The sequence below is a fragment of the Miniopterus schreibersii genome (genome assembly GCF_964146895.1).
Source record: "Miniopterus schreibersii genome assembly, chromosome: 1".
Classification (NCBI taxonomy): Eukaryota; Metazoa; Chordata; class Mammalia; order Chiroptera; family Miniopteridae; genus Miniopterus; species Miniopterus schreibersii.
In genome coordinates this window covers 74,180,738-74,202,440 of record NC_138101.1, presented here as the reverse complement: position 1 = coordinate 74,202,440, position 21,703 = coordinate 74,180,738, and the positions used below count along the sequence as shown (strand labels likewise).

The 21,703-nt window shown below is 39.7% G+C and overlaps 1 protein-coding gene across 3 annotated transcripts in view; it reads left to right on the top strand.

Annotated features, from left to right (window-relative positions):
* Positions 1 to 2,541: 2,541 nt before the first annotated feature.
* Positions 2,542 to 21,703, top strand: part of IL15RA (interleukin 15 receptor subunit alpha) — a 45,576-nt gene continuing 26,414 nt past the window's right edge. The window contains exon 1 of one of the 3 annotated variants that reach the window (XM_081159142.1): positions 2,542 to 2,739. In XM_081159142.1, coding sequence (XP_081015268.1) covers positions 2,679 to 2,739 — 61 coding nt within the window. In that variant the 5' untranslated portion in view covers positions 2,542 to 2,678. Of the gene's footprint in view, positions 2,740 to 2,932; positions 3,115 to 3,353; positions 3,506 to 21,703 lie in introns of those variants that run through there. The other 2 variants (XM_081159141.1, XM_081159143.1) reach the window with 2 other exon arrangements.

The window sequence follows — 21,703 nt, the reverse complement described above, 5'->3', positions numbered from 1 at the left end:
GGTAGTAATATTAATTATATCTGACAAAATAGACTTTGAAACAAAGGCTATAATAAGAGACAACGGACACTACATAACAATAAAGGGAGCAATCCAACAAGAGAATATAACTCTTGTAAACATTTATGCACCCAACATAGGAGCACCTAAATATGTAAAGCCAATCTTGATGGACATAAAGGGAGAGACTGACAGTAATACAGTCATAGTAGGGGATTTTAACACCCCATTGACATCAATGAATAAATCTCCCAGACAAAAAATCAACAAGGAAATGATGGCCTTAAATGACTCACTAGATCAGGCGGATTTAATTGATATCTTCAGAGCATTTCACTCCAAAGCGCAGAATATACATTCTTTTCAAATGCACATGGAACATTTTCCAGGAGAGACTATGTATTAGGACACAAAACGAGTCTAAATAAATTTAAGAAGATTGATATCATACCAAGCATCTTCTCTGACCATAATGGCATAAAACTAGAAATCAATCACAAGAAACAGAAAGAAAAACACACAAAGACATGGAGGCTAAATAACAACATGTTAATAACAATGAACGGGTTAACAATGATATCAAGGAAGAAATTTTAAAAATACTGTGAAAAAAAAAATTAAAAAAAAAAATACTGTGAAACAAATGAAAATGAGAACACAACAACCCAAAATCTATGGGACACAAGTTTCCTAAGAGGGAAATTCATAGCATTACAGGCCTATCTCAAGAAACAAGAAAAATCTCAAATAAACAAGCTAACTTTATACTTCAAGGAACTGAAAAAAGAACAATAAACAAAACCCAAAGTGAACAGAAGGAAAGAATAAAGATCAGAGCAGAAATAAATGAAACAGAGTCCAAAAAGATATTACTCAAACTAATGTCAGATAGTTTACTTCCTATGTTTTCTTCTATGAGTTTTATGGTTTTAGGCCTTACATTTCAGTTGTTAACCCATTTTGAGTTTATTTTTGTATATGTTGTAAGAGAGCGATCCAGTTTTGTTTTGCATTGTTTTGTTTCATGTATCTGTCCAGTTTTTCCAACACCACTTGTTAAAAAGACTGTCATTACTTCAGTGTTTAGATTCGTTGACCTCTGTCATAGATTGATTGACCATGTGAGGGGGGGGTTTTCTAGGATCGCTATTCTGTTCCATTGATCTCTGTGTGTTTTTGTGCTGGTACCACACTATTTTGATTACTATAGGTTTGTAATACAGTTTAAGATCAGGGAGAGCAATACCTCCAACTTTGTTCTTTTTCAAGATTGCTTTGGCTATTCTGGATCTCTTGTGGTTCCATATAAATTTTAGGATTATTTGTTCTAGTTTTGAGAAGAATGACATTGCATTGGTATTTTGATAGGAATTGCCCTGAATCTATAAACTGCTTTGGGTGGTATGGTCATTTTAACAATATTAATCCTTATCATGGACACAGTATATCATTCCATTTATTTGCGTCCTCTACATTTTTTTCTTCAGTGTCTTATAGTTTTCTGAATAGAGGTCTTTCACCTCCTCGGTTAAGCTGATTCCTAGATATTTTCTTCTTTTTGATGAAATTGTAAATGGGATTGTTTTCTTGTCTCCTTCTGATTGTTCATTATTAGTGTACTGGAACATGATGAATTTCTATATATTAATTTTGTATCCTGCTTCTTTACCGAATTCTTGTGTTAATTCTATTAATTGTTTGGTGAAGCCACCTCAGTTTTGGTACTTTGTTATGGCAGTCCTAGGAAACGAATATAAAAGCAGTGGGATATGGGTATGGATGGCACAGATTCATATATTTAAAAAACAACTATCAGTGCTATTCCTAAAAAGGAACAAACTACTGATACACACAGCTACTTGAACGAACCTCAAGGGAATTATATTGAGTGAAAAAGCCCACCTCTAAAGGTTACAAACTGTATGGTTACATTTATATAACATTCTTTACATGGCAAAATTATAGGGATGAAGAAAAAGATCAGTGGTTGCCAGGGCTTAGGCGCAGGGGGAGAGAGGAAGGTGGCTGTGGCTATAAAAGAGTAGCTGGAGAAACCCTGCGAGGGGAGCTTCAGTCTTGGTGGTGATCACAGACCTCACCTCTCTCTCAATCTCCCCCCCCCCCCCGTGTGTGTGTGTGTGTGTGTGTGTGTGTGTGTGTGTAGTTCTGTGCAGTTCTGTCAAACACACACACACGAATGCAGAGAAACCTGACAGAATTAGAACATGGCTAAGCTTTATGTCAGTGTCAATTTCCTGGTAGTGATACTGTCCTGGTTTCCAGGAAACACTGCTCCACTCGGTCACTTCCCCTCGCTTGTCTCCAGCAGGCGTGAGCAGGTGGCACGGGCTGCGATCCTGGGGCAGGTGACCAAGCCAGCTGCACCGCGGCGACACCTCCGGGGTCGCCTCCAGGGAGGTTCGACGTGCCCCCCCCCTCGGATGGGGCCGGTGCCGCGCAGGGCCACCCGCCCACTGGCCCATGGGCCAGCAGTGACGCGAAACTTGGAAAGGTGAAGTCGGAGCGACAGGCGGAGACAAGTTTCTGTTCACCAAGTGGAACGGAAGTCAGGTGTAGACACCCCTGCCCCCCTCCACCCCCCACAGCCCCCGTTTACTGGAAAGACCCTGCTTCCCCGTGGCTTTGCTCACTCCCTCTACACGGGGACACGAGACCGAATGGCCTTTTGGGGTCACGAGAGGCGAGGAGAGAAGGGGACAGGGATCCAGTCCTCCGCAGGTGATGGTCCGCGACTCCGCTCTGCGCGGGCCCTGGTGCTCCAGGGACTGGGGCGGGGGCACCGGGATCCCCGCGGCTGCCGGGGCTTTTCCCAGAGGAGGGGGTAGGGACGCTGAGTCACGGGTCGGTCTCGCTTCTCCCCTCTCCCCAGCCCTCCGGGGTCTAAAGCAAAAGCGAAAGCGAATGCACTCCGCGGGGCGGCCAGTCCCCGGAGCCGTGCCCGGCACCTCCTCCCCGACCCCTGGGCATCTGCAGGCGCCGGCGAGGGGCGCGGACGGGGTAAGGCCATGGCCCGCCAGCGGCTCCGGGGGTGCTGGGTCCGCGACCTCCCCGCGCTGCTGCTGCTGCTGCTGCTCCGGCCGCCGGCGACGCCGGGTAGGGAGAGGCGTGCGCCCGGGACGGCGGGACGGCGGGACGGCGGGACGGCGGGACGGCGGGACGGCGGGAGGCCGGGGAGCCGCACGGGGACGACGCTGATCACCCCACCTATGACGGCCGTGAGGCGGTCGGAGAGGAAAGAGGTGTGCGCGGACCCGGGAGGGGGCGCCGCGCCCGCGAGCCGGGACCACGTGGAGGGAGACGGTTGCGAGGGGCAGAGCACCTGTTCCCGCGCCCCTGCCCATCCCGGCTTGCCTGGTACCCCGGGGAGGGAGCTACGAGGACAGGCTTCCAGTACAGCGTCTTCCTGATTTCCGTGGCAAAGGGAAAACCCCGGGGCTTGCAATGGGGTATCCGAGCCGGGATTTTACAGCGATTCTGAGAAATGGTGAGCGCGTCCCACGAGGTGAGAATGTTGCAAAGCCGGCAGTCCCCGCAGAGGTCCGAGGAATGTGACCCCGTCAATACCCTCAGACAAAAGCAGAGGACGCGGGTGGGTGGGTAGGGGTAGGATCGAGCAGGGACTGCGCCCCTGGGAGAGGAAACGTGTCGGGCGGGTTACCTATGTGGGGAACTTGGAAACAACCCCAGATTCTTCAGCAGCTGGAAACCGTGAGAGGGCGCGGGGTAGTGGGGCAGCCTGGGCTACGCGCGCCCAGGCAAAGGGGAAGAAATGAAATTGATGGTGGTTTGGTGTAGATTCCATAGATGTCATCTCAGCGGGAAGGATCGAATGAGTGACTGTTAGGTTTTCCTCCTGGGAGCCAGAGAGGAGGGAGGAGAAATAATAGATGGGTCTGAATTTATTCATATTGGCTCTTCCTAATCTTTTAAGTCTGGGAGCTCTTTGACGGTCTGATGAAAGCTATGAACCCTCTCCGCAGAAAAATGCATGAATGCATATACTTACAAAACTTGTGTACGATTTTGGGGTCATGGACCCACTGAAGGGCATCCATGGACTCCTCAGGGGAGTTAGTAAATCCCTATCTCTCACTTCTCCCCCCCCCCCACCCGTGTGTGTGTGTGTGTGTGTGTGTGTGTGTGTGTTTGTTTAAGGGAAGACTCCCAATCATTTACATCCAGTCAGTCGGACCAGTCTAGCCAGTACCTGATCAGAGCCATCCATCCTGGCTGAGTTGGTGTGAACCCCATAGCTCTGTGGATTCCATGAAGTTTTATTTTCATAAGACTATGTTTGGGTTTCCCCCCGCATCTGAGAATTTGAGTTATGTTGGTGACCTGATCAGGTCCTCTCAGCTGGCTAACCAGTGTCCTGCGTTACCCTGGAGGAGATAGCCAGTGGACTGGGGCAACTCTGTTGCACAGTGTGAAAGTGAAATGTAGCCTTGTCAGAACGCAGCAAAGATGAGTTGTCAAAGTGCAGAGAGCAATACTGCGATCAAGATTTCTAAAGCTCATCAAATACAGCATTGCTCTTTAACCTCATAAAGTTATTGCTGCCATCTGATAACTCCTCATATTTCTTAGTTTTTCTTAATCAGCTTTACTGAGGAATAATTGACAGATGAAGTGCATACATTTAAATTGAACAATTTAAATTTAGAGGAAAATGTATACACTCATGAATTAACCACCACAATCAAGAGAATAAACATAATCGTTGCTACCAAAAACTTCTTCATGTCCTGCATATTCCTTACCTCCCAAATGGTCCTGTCCCCCAGGCAACCACTGTCTGCTTTCTGTCACTATTAATTTGTTGCATCTTCTAGAATTTTATATAAATGCAACTACAGTATATACTCTTTCCTGTCTGGATTCTTGCATTCACAGAAACCATTCTAAGAATTAACCCATCCAAATTGTAACTTGTATCAGTAGTTCCTTTTTTATTGCTGAGTACTATTCCATTGCATGCATATCACACAGTTTGTTTATCCACTCACTTGTTAATGGACATTTGCATTGTTTTGGTTTTGGGCTATTGCATATATAGCTGCTATGAACATTCACATGTAGGTTGTTGTGTGGACATAGGCATTTATTTCTCTTTGGTAGAGGAAATGACTAGAAGTGGAATGGCTGGATCACATGACACATGAATGTTTAATTTTTCAAAGAAACTGCCAAACCATTTCCCAAAGTAATTGTACTATTTTACATTCCCAACAGCAGTGTGGGAGAGTTCCAATTCTTCCACATCCTTGTCAGTACTTGATATGGTCAATTTCTTTAAAATTTTCCCCCCAGCTTTATTGAGATATAATTGACATATAACATTGTGTAAGTTTAAGGTTTACAGTGCCATGATTTGATACACAGTGTATTTATATTGTGAAATGATTACCACAATGAGGTTAGTTAACATATCCATCACCTCACATAGTTACCAATTTTGTGTGCATGTGTGTGTTTGGTCTGTCTTTTTAGTTGCAGCCATTCTAAGAGGTGTATAGTGGTCTCTCATAGTTTTAGTTTTCATTTTCCTACTCTGTTCAACATCTTTTCATGTGCTCATTTGCCATCTCTATATCTTCTTTGGTAAAGTGTCTGGTTAAATCTTTTACCCTTTTAAAACTGAGTTGTATTATTATTGAGTTTTGAGAGTTCTTTATATATTCTGGATACATGTCCTTTATCAGATATAGGATTTGCAAATATTTTCTCAAAGTCTGTGGGTTGTCTTTTCAATCTCTTAACCATGTCTGATGAGAGCAGAAATCTTTAATATTGATGAAGTTCAACTTACTAAATTTTTTGTTATGAATTATGCATTCAGTGTCATATCTAAGAAATCTTTGCCTAATCCAAGGTCATAAAGGTTTCCTTGTAGAATTTTTATAATTTTAGGTTTTAGATTTATGTGTGTGATTCATTTTGAGGCCATTTTTATATAATGTGAAGTATGGATTGAAAGTTTTGTATTGGTTTGGTTTGGTGTTTTTTTCTTTTTCTTTTTTTTTTTTTTTTTGCATATGGCTATTGAATTGTTTCAGCACCATTTGTTGAAAAGATTATCTCTGTTGAATTGATATTACACCTTTTTATAAAAAACAAAACAAAACATCAGCTGTACACTGAAACCCACAAACCATTGCTGAGAGAAATTTAAAAATCTAAACAAATAGAGCAATGTACCATGTTCATGGATTAGACAAATCAATATCATTAAGGTGGCAATTCTCCCCAAATCAAAATTCCAGCAAGCTTTATTGCAGAAATTAACAAACTGATTCCAAAATTCACATGAAAATGCAAAAGACCTAGTATAGCCAAAACAACTTCAAAAAAGAATGAAACTAGAAGAACAACACTTCTGATTTTGAGGCTAATTATAAAGTTACAGTAATCAAGACAATGTAGTATGGTGTAAGATAAAGAGCTAACAGAACAGAGGATATCTGATGTTTTTTAAGTGAGCTTAGAAGAGATTCAAATTATTAAATTTGCTACTTGTTCGTATGATCCTGGTCATAAAGTATAAAGAGAAGCCCATTCCTTATCCCTAGCTGAGAAAATAATATAGTCTCAGATCTGTTCCTGCTAGTTTACAGTGCTACTAGACAGGAAGTTGTCATCTGTCTGCTCTTATTCAAAAGGCCTGATTTGGAGGGGAATCCAACACCTTGGGCAGGTCATTTACTTTTGAAAAGTCCTCACAACCTGAAAGATAACAATTTGTTTAAAGATGAATATCCATGCTCACTAGTGCTGGCTTGTACAGAGTGTTAGTGCATTGGGGGGTGGTTTTACAACTTATTTCTTTAAACATTTTTACCCACCATATGGGAGAACATATTCACCAGTGATTCATCTGATAAGGGGTTAATCTTCAAAAAACATAAAGAAGTAATACAACTCAACACCAGGAGGACAAACAATCCAATTAAAAAATGGGCAAAGTAACCAAATAAACACTTCTCTAAAAAGGACATTCAGGTGGCCAATACACATATGAAAAAATGCTCAATGTAACTAATCATTAGAGAGATGCAAATTAAAACTACAATGAGGTATCACTTCACCCCTGCCAGAATGGCTACCATCACCAAATATCAACAAACAAGTGCTGGCGAGAATATGGAGAAAGGGGAATCCTAGTGTACTGTTGGTGGGAATGCAGATTAGTGCAGCCACTGTGGAAAACAGTATGAAGTTTCCTCAAAAAATTAAAAATGGAGCTGCATTTTGACCCAGTGATCCCACTTCTGGGTATATATCCTAAGAATCCCGAAACACCCATCAGAAAGACTATATGCATTCCTATGTTTATAGCAGCTTTATTTACAATAGCCAAGATCTGGAAACAGCCCAAGTACCCATCAGTAGATGAGTGGATAAAAAAGCTGTGGTACATTTACACCATGGAATACTATGCAGCTCTAAAAAACAAGGAGCTCTTACCCTTTGAGATAGCATGGATGGACCTGGAGATTATTATGCTTAGTAAAATAAGCCAGTCAGAGAAAGACAAATACCATATGATCCACTAATATGTGGAATCTAATGAACAAAATAGAACCAGAGGCATGGATACATGGAACAGACTGACAAATGTCAGAGGGAGGGGGTGGGGGTGACTGGATAAAGGAAGGTGAAGGGATTAGATAAAGAACATATATGCATAGCCCACGGACACAGACAACAAGTGTGGGGAGGGCCAAGAGGGATGGTGGGGGCTGGGTGGAGGTAGGCAAAGGGGAGGGGTGTAAATGGGGAACATGCGCAATATTGTGAACAGTAAAAAACTTAAATTAAAAATAAATTTAAACCATTGTTCAGAACTCTGGGGAGTTTTCCCCAAACCTTTTATTTTTTTTATTTCAAATCAGTTTTATCTAGTTATGATTGCTTTGTGCTACTAGTGATAGCAAAAAAGTGATGAAACTTAAATGTACAAAAAATATAAGATTTGTTGAAATCAACCTAAATGTTCAACAGTGGAGGACTGCATAAATACAATGAGTTGCTTTCAAATAATATGAATCACATGATTCTGTTTTTACTAGAAGATCTAGAAGTAGCTGTCATTAAGCAGGGAAATATGGATTCGGTGTGTTTGTGCACTTGCCTGCCTTTTCTCACTTTTCTATCATATTTCGAATTGTTGAGCTTAGCCAGTTGGTTAGAGCATGGTGCTAATATTTTCAATTGTTTTGTAATAAAAAAAGTAATATAAAGCCACAGAATAATACAATAAAGATCTAGAATTTTGGAGTTTTTAAAATTCATTTTAATTATAGCTGATCTCCTTGTTTGGCAATGTTTTCATGACTTTATATATTTTGAAATTGCTCAAAATAAGTTACTATAAGGTCACTGCATATAACATTTGTGCTTACTATATATCCATTTTATAATCTTTTACAATTTGTTTAAACAATTCCTTATTGCCTTGGCAGGTGTGGTTCAGTTGGATGGAGCATTGTCCTGTAGACCAAAAGGTGGTGGGTTATAGTCCCAGTAAGAGCACACACCCAGGTTGTGGGTTCAATGCCTGGTCAGGAAGCAACCAATCAATGTTTCTCTCTCACATCAATGTCTCTCTCTCTCAAAACAAAAACAAAACAATTCCTTATTGTTGGAGCTGTGTGTAGGCTTCAGTTGCCTCTAAATGGGTAGATACTTAGGTTGTTTCAAAATGTTTCATGTCCTAAACAACATAGAGTAGGAATAACTGGATAAAAACTAACTATATAGAGCAAAACAGGCAAGCGGAAACACCTCAAATTCTAAAAAATGACAGTGTTTCTGGGGATATTCTTTTTCAATCAAATCATCACTTCAACTAACTTGTTTTGGGCTAAATCAATTTTGCCAAACTGATTTTACCAAATATTATATAACTGTGTGAATAAATGTATAAAATCCCCAAGTCTATACTCTTGGAAATATATCGGTGTTACTCATTACACAGGGTGGATGTTATTTGAGTTTTCTATTTGGAATGACTTGATTTTCTGCTGCACAGTAAGGATCCATTGAAGGTTTCTGGGCAAAGGGGACATCATTGGAGTTGAATGGTGTAAGGGTTACTCTTGTAAAGAGCGTGAAGAATTAATGATAGCTTAGAGGGTCTGGAGGCAGGAAGCTAAGTTGGAGGCAGGAAGCTAAGTTGGAGGCTTCTGCAATAGTTCCAGTAAGTGGTGATGAAATCCTGAACCAAGGTGGTGTCAATAAGGAAGAAAGGAGGGGGCAGATTTCCTCTTGAGTCCTCTGAGTAGAAAATATATTTCATTCTTTCCCTTTTGTTGGCTCTTCAACCTTCATTCAACTTATCCATGCCTTCAAAAATCATTACTTAAGGACTTGAACTATGATGAATTTGCCTATCACACAAAAAGTGGATTGGGAAGCTCAGTAAGTCAGCCTAAGACAGAAAGAATAATGAGGTAAGGGCAATGACCTGAGTACAGTCAGTACTTACAGTGAGTGCCAGAAGGAAGTGTGTTTGTTTGGCTGGCATTTTAACTAAAAAATAATGAAAGAAAATACATTATTGTGAACACAGAGGCCTTTACGCTTTAAATATGTCAGCTTCACAGTGCATTTTATTTATTTATTTATTTATTTATTTATTTATTTATTTATTTATTTATTTAATTTTTGTTTAAAATATTACAGATGTCCCTTTTTCTCCCCAATGACCCATTCCACCCTGTCCCATCCCCCTCCCCAGTCCCTCTCCCCACCATTGTCCATGTCCTTGGATTGTGTATATATGCATATAAATTCTTTGGTTACTCTCTCCCCCTCCACCCACCCGCCCTCCTCCATCCCTCTGACATTCGTCAGTCTGCTTCCATGTCATTGAATCTATTTTATTCATCAGTTTATTAAGTTCTTTAGATTCCACATATAAGCGAAATCATGTGATGTTTGTCTTTCTCTGCTTGGCTTATTTCACTTAGCATAATTTTCAACAAGCCCATCCATACTGTCCCAAAGGGTACGAGATCCTTCTTCTTTATAGCTGCATAGTATTCCATGGTGTATATATCCCACAGCTTTTTATCCACTCATCTACTGATGGGCACTTGGGCTGTTTCCAGATCTTAGCTATTGTAAACTGCGCTGCTGTGAACATAGTGGTGCATATATTCTTTCTAATTAGTGTTTCAGGATTCTTAGGATATATTCCTAGAAGTGGGATCACTGGGTCAAATGGCAGTTCCATTTTAAATTTTTTGAGGAACCTCCATACTGTTTTCCATAGTGGTTGCACGAGTCTGCATTTCGACCAGCAGTGTACTAGGGTTCCCCTTTCTCCACATCCTCACCAGCACTTTTTGTTTGTTGATTTGTTGATGGTAGCCATTCTTACAAGTGTGAAGTGATACCTCATTGTGGTTTTAATTTGCATCTCTCTGATGATTAGCAACAAATATTTTTTCATGTGCCTCTTGGTCATCTGTATGTCCTCTTTGGAGAAGTGCACAGTGCATTTCTTAAGAGCAGAAATCACATGGCATACTTCTCTGTTGCCTACAATTAGCATGTTTTGGGCATTTAAATGGTAGAATAAGAGAAAGAAAATATTGGAATGGATTCTGACTCTCTTTACAGAACAGGAGGGGCATGCTAATCTGATAACTTTTGAACTCTGATTATGAGACTAGGCCAGAACTACTTACTTGTATTAGATTGTGTAAACCAACTTGATAAAAAAAGCCTGATGACTCACATGTTCTGGGAAGCAGAAACAGGTGTGGCCCTAAGCACTATTTTAATGACTTCATTTGAATATATGTTGGGACTTGTATATGTCTTTTGACTACTTAAGAGTTTTGAGAATCCCAGAACCTTAAGTTTACTCCTATTTCCATTATGTCACCCATTCCACTCTATATATTCATAAGCCATTAGCTAACTTCAGAAAACGCCATCCCATGTCAGGCTTAGCACTGTGAGCACCAGAGGACTTTAAAATATATTCACCGCCTTCAAGGAGCTTACAATATTATTTAAAAGGGTAGATTTGCTTACATTGAATATCTAAGGAATAATGTTATGAAAGAATGAATATAAAGAAAAATTATAATTGAAGTATTAAAAGATGTGATAAAGGCCTCAGTGAAAGGTTATTGATACAAGCAAATGCATTATCTACCATATACTTGTGAGAGAGCCTAGCTTTGTAAAGTAAGTAACTGGCTGATTGGGTTGGATGCGGTATACTGATATTCTTGTGCATTCATGTATCAAGTATTCATGCATTTATCTTTCCGCGAGGATTATTCACAATGGAAAGATCACTAGTAGACTTCGTTTTTCAGCAAAATGACAAAGTAGATATTCTGGAAAACCCTCCTGCTACAAAACACCCAGAAATGATGAATAAAACAGAGCAAACATCTATTAAAATCCCTAGCCAGTAAAATATGTAATACTACTTAAAGTAAAATTTAATAAAAATGTGTTGTGGGATTTATAACATACGTGGAAGCAAAATGTATGACAATAATGGCACAAAGGCTGGGGGATGGAGAAATGGAAATACGTTGCTTAAGGTTCTTATACTATATATGTGAAGTTGTATAGTGTCACTTGAAGGTAAACCATGATAAGGTAAAGATATATATTATAAACCCTAAAGCAACCACTGAAATAATACAACAAAACATTGTAGTTAGTAAGCCAATAAGGGAGATGAAATGGAATCATGAAATATACTCAAATAATCCATGACATGATCATCTCCATAGAAAATCCTATGGAATCTACCAAAATGCTATTAGAATAAGTGAGTTTAGCATGGTTGCAGAATACACAATTAATTTACAGAAGCACATACAATCAAAAATTAAGTACCTAGTAATAAATCAACAAAACTTGTCAGTCCCTTATGTAGAAAATCATAAAACTTTTTAAAGGAAACCTAAATAAGTAAAAATATTTCCTTTTCAGGTAAGAAGACTATTATCTTAACGATATCAATTCTCCCAAAACTAGCCTTGCTCTATTAACTATCAGGACTTACTACCTAAGTTATGGTGTAGAGATAGAAAACTAAATCAATGAAATAAAGTGGCCTAAAAGGAGACAAAATATGGCAACTTAATTTATGATAGAGCTGAAAAGATGGACTATTTATAACAAATCTTATTTAGATAATTGACTATCTTTGTTTTAAAAAATGAAATTAATTGGGGTGGTAAACACACAATACAATATACAGATGATGTATTATAGGATTGTACACCTGAAACCTATATAATTTTATTAACCAATGTTGCCCCAATAAATTCAATTAAAAATAAAAAGAATTATAAGAAAGTACTATGAACAATTGTACACTAACAAATTGGGTAACCTAGATGAAATGGACAAATCCCTAGATACACAAAACCTACCAAGACTAACTCATGAAGAAGCAGAACATCTGAATAGACTTATGACTAGTAAGGAGATTGATTCAATAATCAAAATCTCCTGACAAAAAAAAGCCCTGGAGCTAATGGCTTCATTTATGAATACTACTAAACATTTAAAGAAAATCTAATACCAATCCTTCTCAAACTTTTCCCCAAAATTGAGAAGGAAATACTTTCTAACTCATTCTATGAGGCCCATATTAGTCCAATACTAGAGCCAGACAAAGAACATATAAGAAAACTACAGACCAGTATCCCTTATGAATATTGATACAACATACTTAACAAAATACTAGCAAACTGAATTCAGCAGCATGTTAAAAGGATTATACCATGACCAAGTGGGATTTATTCCTGGAATGCAGGGATGATTCAACATATGAAAACTGACCCATGTAATACACCACATTAACGGATCAAAGGGGGAAAACCACATCATTATATCAATTGATGCAGAAAAAGCATTTGACAAAATTCAACACACTTTCATGATAAAAACACTAAAAATACTAGGAATAAAGGCAATTATCTCAACATAATAAAAGCCATATATGAAAACCCATAGTGAACATCATACTTAGTGGTGAAAGACTGAAAGCTTTTCCTCTGAGATCAGGAGGTAGGCAAGGATGCTTGCTTTCACCACTTCTATTCAACATTGTACTAGAAGTTCTAGCTAGAGCAATTAGGCAAGAAAAAATAAATAAAAGGTATACAAATTGGAAAGGAAGAAATAAAATTATCTGTGTTTGCAGATGTCATGATTTTATATGTAGAAAACAACATTCCACAAAAAACTGTTAGAACTAATAAATGAATTCATCAAAGTAGCAAGATACAAAGTCAATACAGAAAAATCAGCTGCATTTTTATACACTGATGAACAATCTGAAAATGAAATTCATTAACACCAAAAAGAATAAAAATACTTAGGAATAAAGTTAACCAAAGAGGTGAAAGACTTGTACAATAAAATGTATAAAACACTGCTGAAAGTTAATACTATTAAAATGTTTATACCCAAAGAGATCTACAGATTCAAAGCACTCCCTATCAAAATCCTAATAATTTTTTTCTGCAGAAATAGAATAACTCATCCTAAAACTCATATGGAATCTGGAGGACTCACACTTCCTGATTTCAAAACCTACTACAAAGCTACAGTAATCAAAACAATGTGCTTTGGCAGAAAGACATATAAACCAATGGAATAGACAAGAGAGCCTCAAAATAAACCATCATCTATATGGTCAACTTATCGTTGACAAGGATGCTGAGAACATTCAATTGGGAAAGTCTTTTTAACCAGTGGTGCTGGGAAAACTGGACATCCACCTGCAAAAGAATAAAGTCGGAACCTTACCTTATACCATATACAAAAATCAACTCAAAATGGATCGAAGGCCTAAATATAAGACCTAAAACAATAAAACTCTTAGAAGAAAACATAGTTCTTTTTGTTTTTGCTTTTGTTTTATATTCCACAGATGAGTGAAATCACGTGGTTTTTGTTCTTTTCCATCTGACTTATTTCACTTAGGGTAGTATCCTGGAGATCATCCATGCTCTTCAATGGCATTATTTTATCTTTTTTATAGCTGAGTAGTATTCATATGTGTGTGTGTGTGTGTGTATATACATATCACATCTTCTTTATAACAAAAACAAATTCATAGATACAGACAACAGAATGGTGGTTACCAGAAGGGAAGGGGAGCCAGAAGAGGGCCAATTGGGTAAAAGGGGGTCAAGTATATGGTAATGGAAGGAAAGGACACTTTTGGTGGTAAGCACACAAGAGAGTATACAGATATTGAATTATAATGTTGTACACCTGAAATATATATAATGTTATTAACCAATGGTATCTCAATAAATTAAAAAAATTAATTGATGTTATATATATATTTTTTTTAAAAGAAGAAAACATAGGAAAAACTCTTCATGACACTGGATTTGGCAATGATTTCTTGGATATGACACCAAAGGCGCAAGTAACAAAATTAAAAATAGACATATTGGACCTAGCGAAAAATTTAAATTTTGTGTATCAAAAGACCCTGTCAACAGAGTAAAAACCTACAGGTTGGGAGAAAATTTATGCAAATCATACATCTAATAAGGGATTAATATTCTGAATATATAGAGAAATCCTAAAAGTCAATAGCAATAACAACAAAACAACCTGATTCAAAAGAATTTGAATAGGCATTTCTCCAAAGAAGATATAAAAATGGCCAATAATCATTTTCAACATCAGTAATCATTAGGGGAATGCAAATCAAAACTTCAGTGAGGTACACCTCACACCCATTAAGATAACTATGATTTTTTAAAAAAATGTTGGCAAGGATGTAAAGAATTAGAACCCTTGTACACTGTTGGTGGGAATGTAAAATGGTACAGCCACTGTGGAAAACAGTATAGAGGTTCCTCAGAAAATAAAAAATAGGATTACTATATGATCCAGCAATTCTACTTCTGGATATATACCCAAAAGATTTGAAAGTAGAGTTTCAAAGAGATATTTGTACACTCATGTTCATAGTAACATTATTCACAGTAGCTAAAATATAGAAGCAACTCATTCGTCAACTCATTTGAATGGATAATCAAAATGTGGTATATACATGCAATGGAATATTGTTCAGCCTAAAAGAGGAAGGATATTTTGCAATATGCTATGATATGGATTATGCTAAGGACACTATACCAAGTGGAAATAAGGATTGAGCAAGGTGTCTTTGCAATCATAAAGGGACTGGTCTTGCAAGTAACTGTGTGTGTGGTGTTTGGGGTAAGGTAGAGGTTCTTAGACACTCCTTTCTGAGGTTTTGGAATAACCCATGGCAAGGGCCACCAGTCCTCCAGAAGCTGAGAGCTTGACTCTGTGATCTCACAAGCACCTCCAGGCCCAAGACAATGATGCTACCAGCTCCAAAGAGCAGACTTGGCATATGGAAGGAAAGGGCCAGGTTAGGAAAATCCAGTTAAATACATTCTTACCAACTAAATCCAGTCTTTGCCAGCCTTTTCCCTTAGGGACTTCATGTCTCTCATGTTCCCTGGAATCACCAATCTGTGGCTGGATGGAGACTGCCAAAGTCACCGATAACATAATAGGTCCAAAGATCCAAGGTCAAGTCTGGTTACCCCAGAAGGAAGGAACATTTTATAGAGCAGAGTCTAGCATTTTTTATGGAACTATCCATTCCGGTCTACTGCCAAATTTCTAGAGTTGAGTTTTATTTTCATTCCTCCTCACTCTAGCCCACATCCTCTAGGTATTTCCCCAGCTATGCTAACATACAGGAAAGTATCACAGATACAGATTTAAGATTTTGGTAGATGAAACTAAAACCATTTAGCTACCAAGCTAAACACATGCACACACACACACACACACACAGATTTGAGATGGAAGAGGGGGAATTAGATCCAATGAAAAGGTATTAGAAAAGAAATTGAGAAGAGAACATGAAGAGGAACCTGTAAAAGAAACCCTCACTAATGGAAGCAATGCCATTACCCAAGAAAGGGATGAACAAGCAGCTATCCCTGAGCTAGGAGTTCTGGGAGGAGGACCCAGCACTCTGAATTTTAACAAACCCTGCAGGTGGTTCTGATGCCTGCTCCCTGTTGAGAACCGCTGGCATAGAGGGCCCGAGATGAAGATAAAGGTAGTTAGGAGCAGAGTTCACATAGCAGAGCAAGGGCTCCAATGTGGCAATGGTGAATGCACACAGCGAGCCAAAGCTACAATCAAACACCAAATGTGGAAAGAGTGGAAACACCACTCTTCAACCCTGGAAATGAAAAAAAGGAACTATAAAAGGTGTAAATACTGGACAAGAAAAAAAGGAAAAGTTAGCCCTATGGGAACCACAATTAGGGAAATTAAAGAAAATTTTCTTGACCGAAGGTAATTTTGGCTGAGTTTTCAAAAATGGGCCCCATGTGCCACCCGAGGATATGTTTTTATTGATTTTAGAGAGAGAGGAAGGGAGAGAGAGAGAAACATTGACCTGTTGCCTTTCATAGGCACCTCGACCAGGGATTGAACCTGCAACCTACACATGTGCCCTGACCGGGAATCAAAGCCACAACCTTCTGGTGTGCGGGACAACACTCCAGTCAACCGAGCCACCCAGCCAGGGCTCAAGTGGTTTTTATTTGGATACTAACTTTGCTTATTTTTTAACTTATTTATTCTGCTATAACCTCAAACTTATAGTAAAGTTGCAAGAATAGTACAAAGACCCAGATTCACCAACTGTTTACATTTTGCCCCATTTACTCTATTCTATCATTCCTCCTCTCTACCCACATGCATTTTCTTCTAAAGCATTTAAAAGTAATATGGAGACATTATGTCCCTTTGTGCCTAAATACTTCATTACATATTTCCTAAGAGCAACATTCTCTTACATACCTTTCTAAAAAACAACATAATTACAGAACAATTATTAAAATCAGAAAATTTAACCTTGACACACTATTACTAGTCCTTAGTCCACATTCAGATTTTTTCAGTTGTCCTAAAGGTGTCCTTTTCAGCCATTTTCTCCCACATTCTGCATCTAATCCAGGACCACATGTTCCATTAGTCGTCATATCTCTTTAACCTTTTTCCATCTGGAACACTATCTCTGTCTTTATCTCTCTTTATCTTCAATACAAGTCAACTATTTTTAGCATATCCCTCAATTTAGGTTCATCCGGTGTTTCCTCCTGGTTAGATTCAGATTATGGATTTTGGAAAGAATACTACAGGTGTGATGCTATGTCTTTCTCAGTGAATTGGATCAGGAGGTATATGATACTGATTTGTCCCAATGTTGGTAATGTTAATTTCAATCTACTGTAAGAAGGGCTTTCTCTTCTCTCGTATTTATTTATTTACATATTTACATTGGTACAAACTTATGGAATTTTATTTTGTTCCATAATCTGTTGCTATCTTGTTGTAATACTCAAATTGCCCCAGATTTGGCCAGCAAGAGCTGGTGTAAACTGGCCACTGTATCCTTTTGACATGTTTCCATCATTCTTTGAGCACTTCCTTACTTTCTAGCATGAGATATTCCATGCTCACCATGTGCTTTCCATGTCCTAACCCTAGAATCATCCTTTTCTTCAGGGAGCCATGGTTTCTTTTTGCAGAGACCAAGATCTGGGTACCAAGTATGTTTGCTGCTAATACATCATTGCTTCTAGGCACTGTCAGAGGACACACTAGCACACACATACGCACGCATGCACAGGTACATACTTGCACGTACACACACAGACATACAAGGACACAGACTCATGTACACACATCTGTACACACACATACTAATTACATACTAATACTTCCAACCTCAATTCTATTCCAGTGCCATAGGGTACATTCTACTCATCCCCTCCCCCTTTCCATAGTTGTAACTTCTTCCAAAACCTGGACTGAGTTTGTTTTACTCATTGACAATGACTGGTTCCTACAGAATTTTCCAGAAGAAAAGGAGAGATGACAATGACTTTAGACCTTTGCCCCCAGACTTAACAGCAGAGATGGGCTTGGGAGGAAAATCTACAGAAGCTGCAAACAATCACTAATTACTGAGTATCTGGGCCAGCTTGCTTTTCCTTTTATTATTATTATTTTTAATCCTCACCAGAGGATATGTTTTTCATTGATTCTAGAGAGAGGGTAAGGGAGAGGGGGAGAGAGAAACATGGATGTATGAGAGAAACATCAATCGTTTGCCTCCCATAAACACCCCAGTCAGGAATCATAGGGGCCCCGTACCAGAGATCAAACCTTCAACTTGGGTATGTGCCCTGACTGGGAATCAAACCCATGACCCTTTGGTGCACAGAAGGATGCTCTAACCAACTCAGCCACACTGGCCAGGGCTTGCTTTCCTTTTAAAACAGTGGTCCTCAACCGTGTGTATAGCACATTTCCTGTGAACCCTTTCCTATTTGGTGTGTAAAATTCATTATTGCTATAACTGAATATACCTGCAGTACTAACAGTGATTGGCAGAAGCAATGTTGAGCTGAGAGGAGAAATACTGCTGTGAATCTAAGGTTAAGAGAAATACGTAAGCCACCACCATATTTATTGGAAGCTGTAAGAACTCTTAGACACAGACCTGTGCCACCCACGATGGAATCAGCACTGCAGGATGACCACGTGATTTGCACGCTGGCACTGATGCCTTCTACTCTAGCAGCTATTCTTTACAACTTTCGTTGACGTGGCTGTCATTGCCTCGGCTTTTTAAATCCCCTCGAGCGACAGGCTACAATTGTTTGTTTTATTTCAACGTGTGTCACAAACACTAAGAGCTGAAAACCACTGTCCTAAATGGAGGAGGCTATTTCAAGACTTAGAAGGTGCAGAACAATTTTTTGCTGACAAAAACTGCAATCTGAAAACAATACCAAAAAGAGTGAAGACTGAAAAATGTCAACTGAGGAAAGATAAAAAGATTCAGAACATTATTTGAAATTAAAATCAGTTGATAAAAATGAACTTGAGGACTAGCTGGCGAATAACAATGTTTTGGAAGAGATTCAGGCAAAGAAGCACAAACCCAAGGCCAGATAGAAGAGAGAGAGAGAGGACAGTAAAGGGAGTAAACCAAACAGCTAGATTTCTTCTCTCTAATAACTTTGTTCATAGAAATTAGCAGGAAATATTTTCCTCTTAGAAAATTAGTAAGTTAAAATAATGATTATCCTATGATCTCACTGAAAAGGAAATGAAAATGTTGAGTCCACTGTAGAAGCCACATAAGTGAAAAGAGAACATTGAGACTATCAGCATGGAGTGGTAAAGGATGGCACAGAATGTATATATAGCACAAAATATAATATTAGATGTCAATGGGACTTTAAAAGAAGAGTCAGTGGTTAGAATTAGAACAAAAATCAGCAATCCATTTTCTTTCTTGGGACTAGGAAGACCAAGTGAAACCTGGAGTGACTGCCTCAACAGGTGGGCTCAAGTATGAGGTATGCTGAAACCTTGGGGACAGAGCCTGAAGGGGAGGACTTGTTTGCTGGAGCCCGCCGGCAGAGTCGAATGGTCCTGAGGAAGGGGTGAGGATGGAGAAAAGACAAACACAAAAAAGGATGGGATTGGGAAGGCTGCAGCTCGTGCCTGCTGCCAGCTGCCAGCCCCGAGTTTATTTTCCCAGCTCAATTTATACAGACACTGTTAGTTTTGCTGAATAGCACCCCGCTCCGCATTACTACCCCTTGAGTAGTTCCTTCAAGTCCGTTGAATGCTATCTCAGAGTAAACACCCTGCCTCTTGCAGGAGCTCTGACGTTGGTGCCTATCTTTGTTTCGGCTTCTAATGGGAACGCGCGGGGAGGATTGAGTCCTTGGCTTGGTATGTGGCTTGACTGTCCTTTAACCCTTCAGGCCGGGACCAACATCCTGATAAGATTTTCTGAAACTTAAGGCCCCAAGCTAAATTAGTATTGCTTTGGTGCCTCAAGGACTGGGTCAGGGAGCAGGAGAGCACATCGGCAGCTCACCCAGGCAGCTTCTCTGTGCCTGGGGCCACAGCGGCTCCCCACACTTGCTGAAGTAGGAAGGGAGGGTCTGACAGCTGACCCACTGGTGGAGTGGCCTGTCTGAAGGCTGCCAGGCACTTTACAGTAGATTGTCCTAAGCACATTCTGAATTCTAAGATGGCTCCCCCTGATTTTGATATCTGGAGAGGCCCACCTAACTAGTGGGTCATGGCATACGAGACCCAGGAGATGGTGATCCTGGGATTCAGGTGAGAAAGTATCCTGGTGATTCTGGCAGTCATTCTTTGACATCCAAACGTAGCTGGAGAATGTGGAAATCATAGGATTGTTTTCTAGAGCAAAAGATGGGCAAGTCCTGGGCAGAGGGTCAGGGCCCTCTTCCAGAAAGCTAGGGTTTCTAGGCAGAGGCAGGCCAATCCACAGGAAGCAGATGAGAGGGAAGGAGAAAGCTGCTATTTAGTCAAAGCTGATGCAGATCCTGCCTAACCAAAACAAGGTTCAGGTTGCTGGAAACCAGGCACAGATTCTGTTGGGGTAAGTAAAACAAGATTGGCTTATTTGAAGGATACAGAAAGAAATCAGCATTACCTGAACACCTAGGTAAAGATCAGAGACATTTTCCAGCATGGATGGAGATTTCTGTTCCAGAATCCAGAATCCCCACCACGATGTTCAGATCTGTGGAAGATGGTCAAATTTTCCAGAATCTGTCCCCCTCCAGGCCTACTATACAGTCTAAGCTGGATAGGTGGCCAAGCTCACCTCATCCATTTGGGAGTTAGGCTATCCACAGTACTCTCAGATAGCTAAATCATCAGACTTTCAGACTAGAATTGCCTGATCCTGGCACATTCCTAATCTCAGATATGAGAATGAATACTAGGTGTCATGCTAACCAGCCATTAGAGCAGCTCGGGACATATCCCGAGGATCTACTGAGCATCTGTCTATAGAGAGGTGCCACAAAAGTTAAATGAATGGACAGGAGTGGGCAAGCCGCAGGACACCGATTCTAGCCATTAAATTTCAAATCAAGAAAATCTTGGGGTCTAAATCTTGTTCAAATTTGTAAACTCCTAATTTGAAGGAAGGAGGAATTTTAACACAGCTTTATAGCTTAAAAACACTTTAATCATTTTAGCTCTGGCTCTTCTTTTTGTAACATTTTCTGATAAAACATATCTTTCACTCCACATGCACTTTGTTATACCCACAGTCTGCTGGGAGTAACTTGTGTCTTGTCCCCCAAAAGGTTGTCCAGAATCCTCCCACATGGACTTAGAAGCCATCTCAGCTTTGATTTTACCTCAAGGTGCCTTAACTTGCCCAGAGAAAGGCAAAAATCCCTAATTCTAGAATCTCTTGCATTTCTTACACTCATTTAGCAGGAAATGTATTACGACATGTGCTAAACGCCCACCCTGGGCATGATTTATCCCTCCCTTGACCTAGGTTCAACCAAGGTTTCTGACTTCCTGTGGTTGAGTACTCTAAAATCCCCTCATGTTTTACTATGAAGTATTTCATATATTTAAAACAGTATATAACATATATGCACGACTGGTATCCTGCCAGTCTTCATCAGTGTGGCTGCTCATCTGTGGCTAGTGGTCACCCTGCCTGGTCCTAGTTAATGCCAATAGCTATTCTGATTGGTCAGTGTCTGAGTAGCACTGGTGGCTAAGCATTTTTATTTTTGCATCAGCATATATG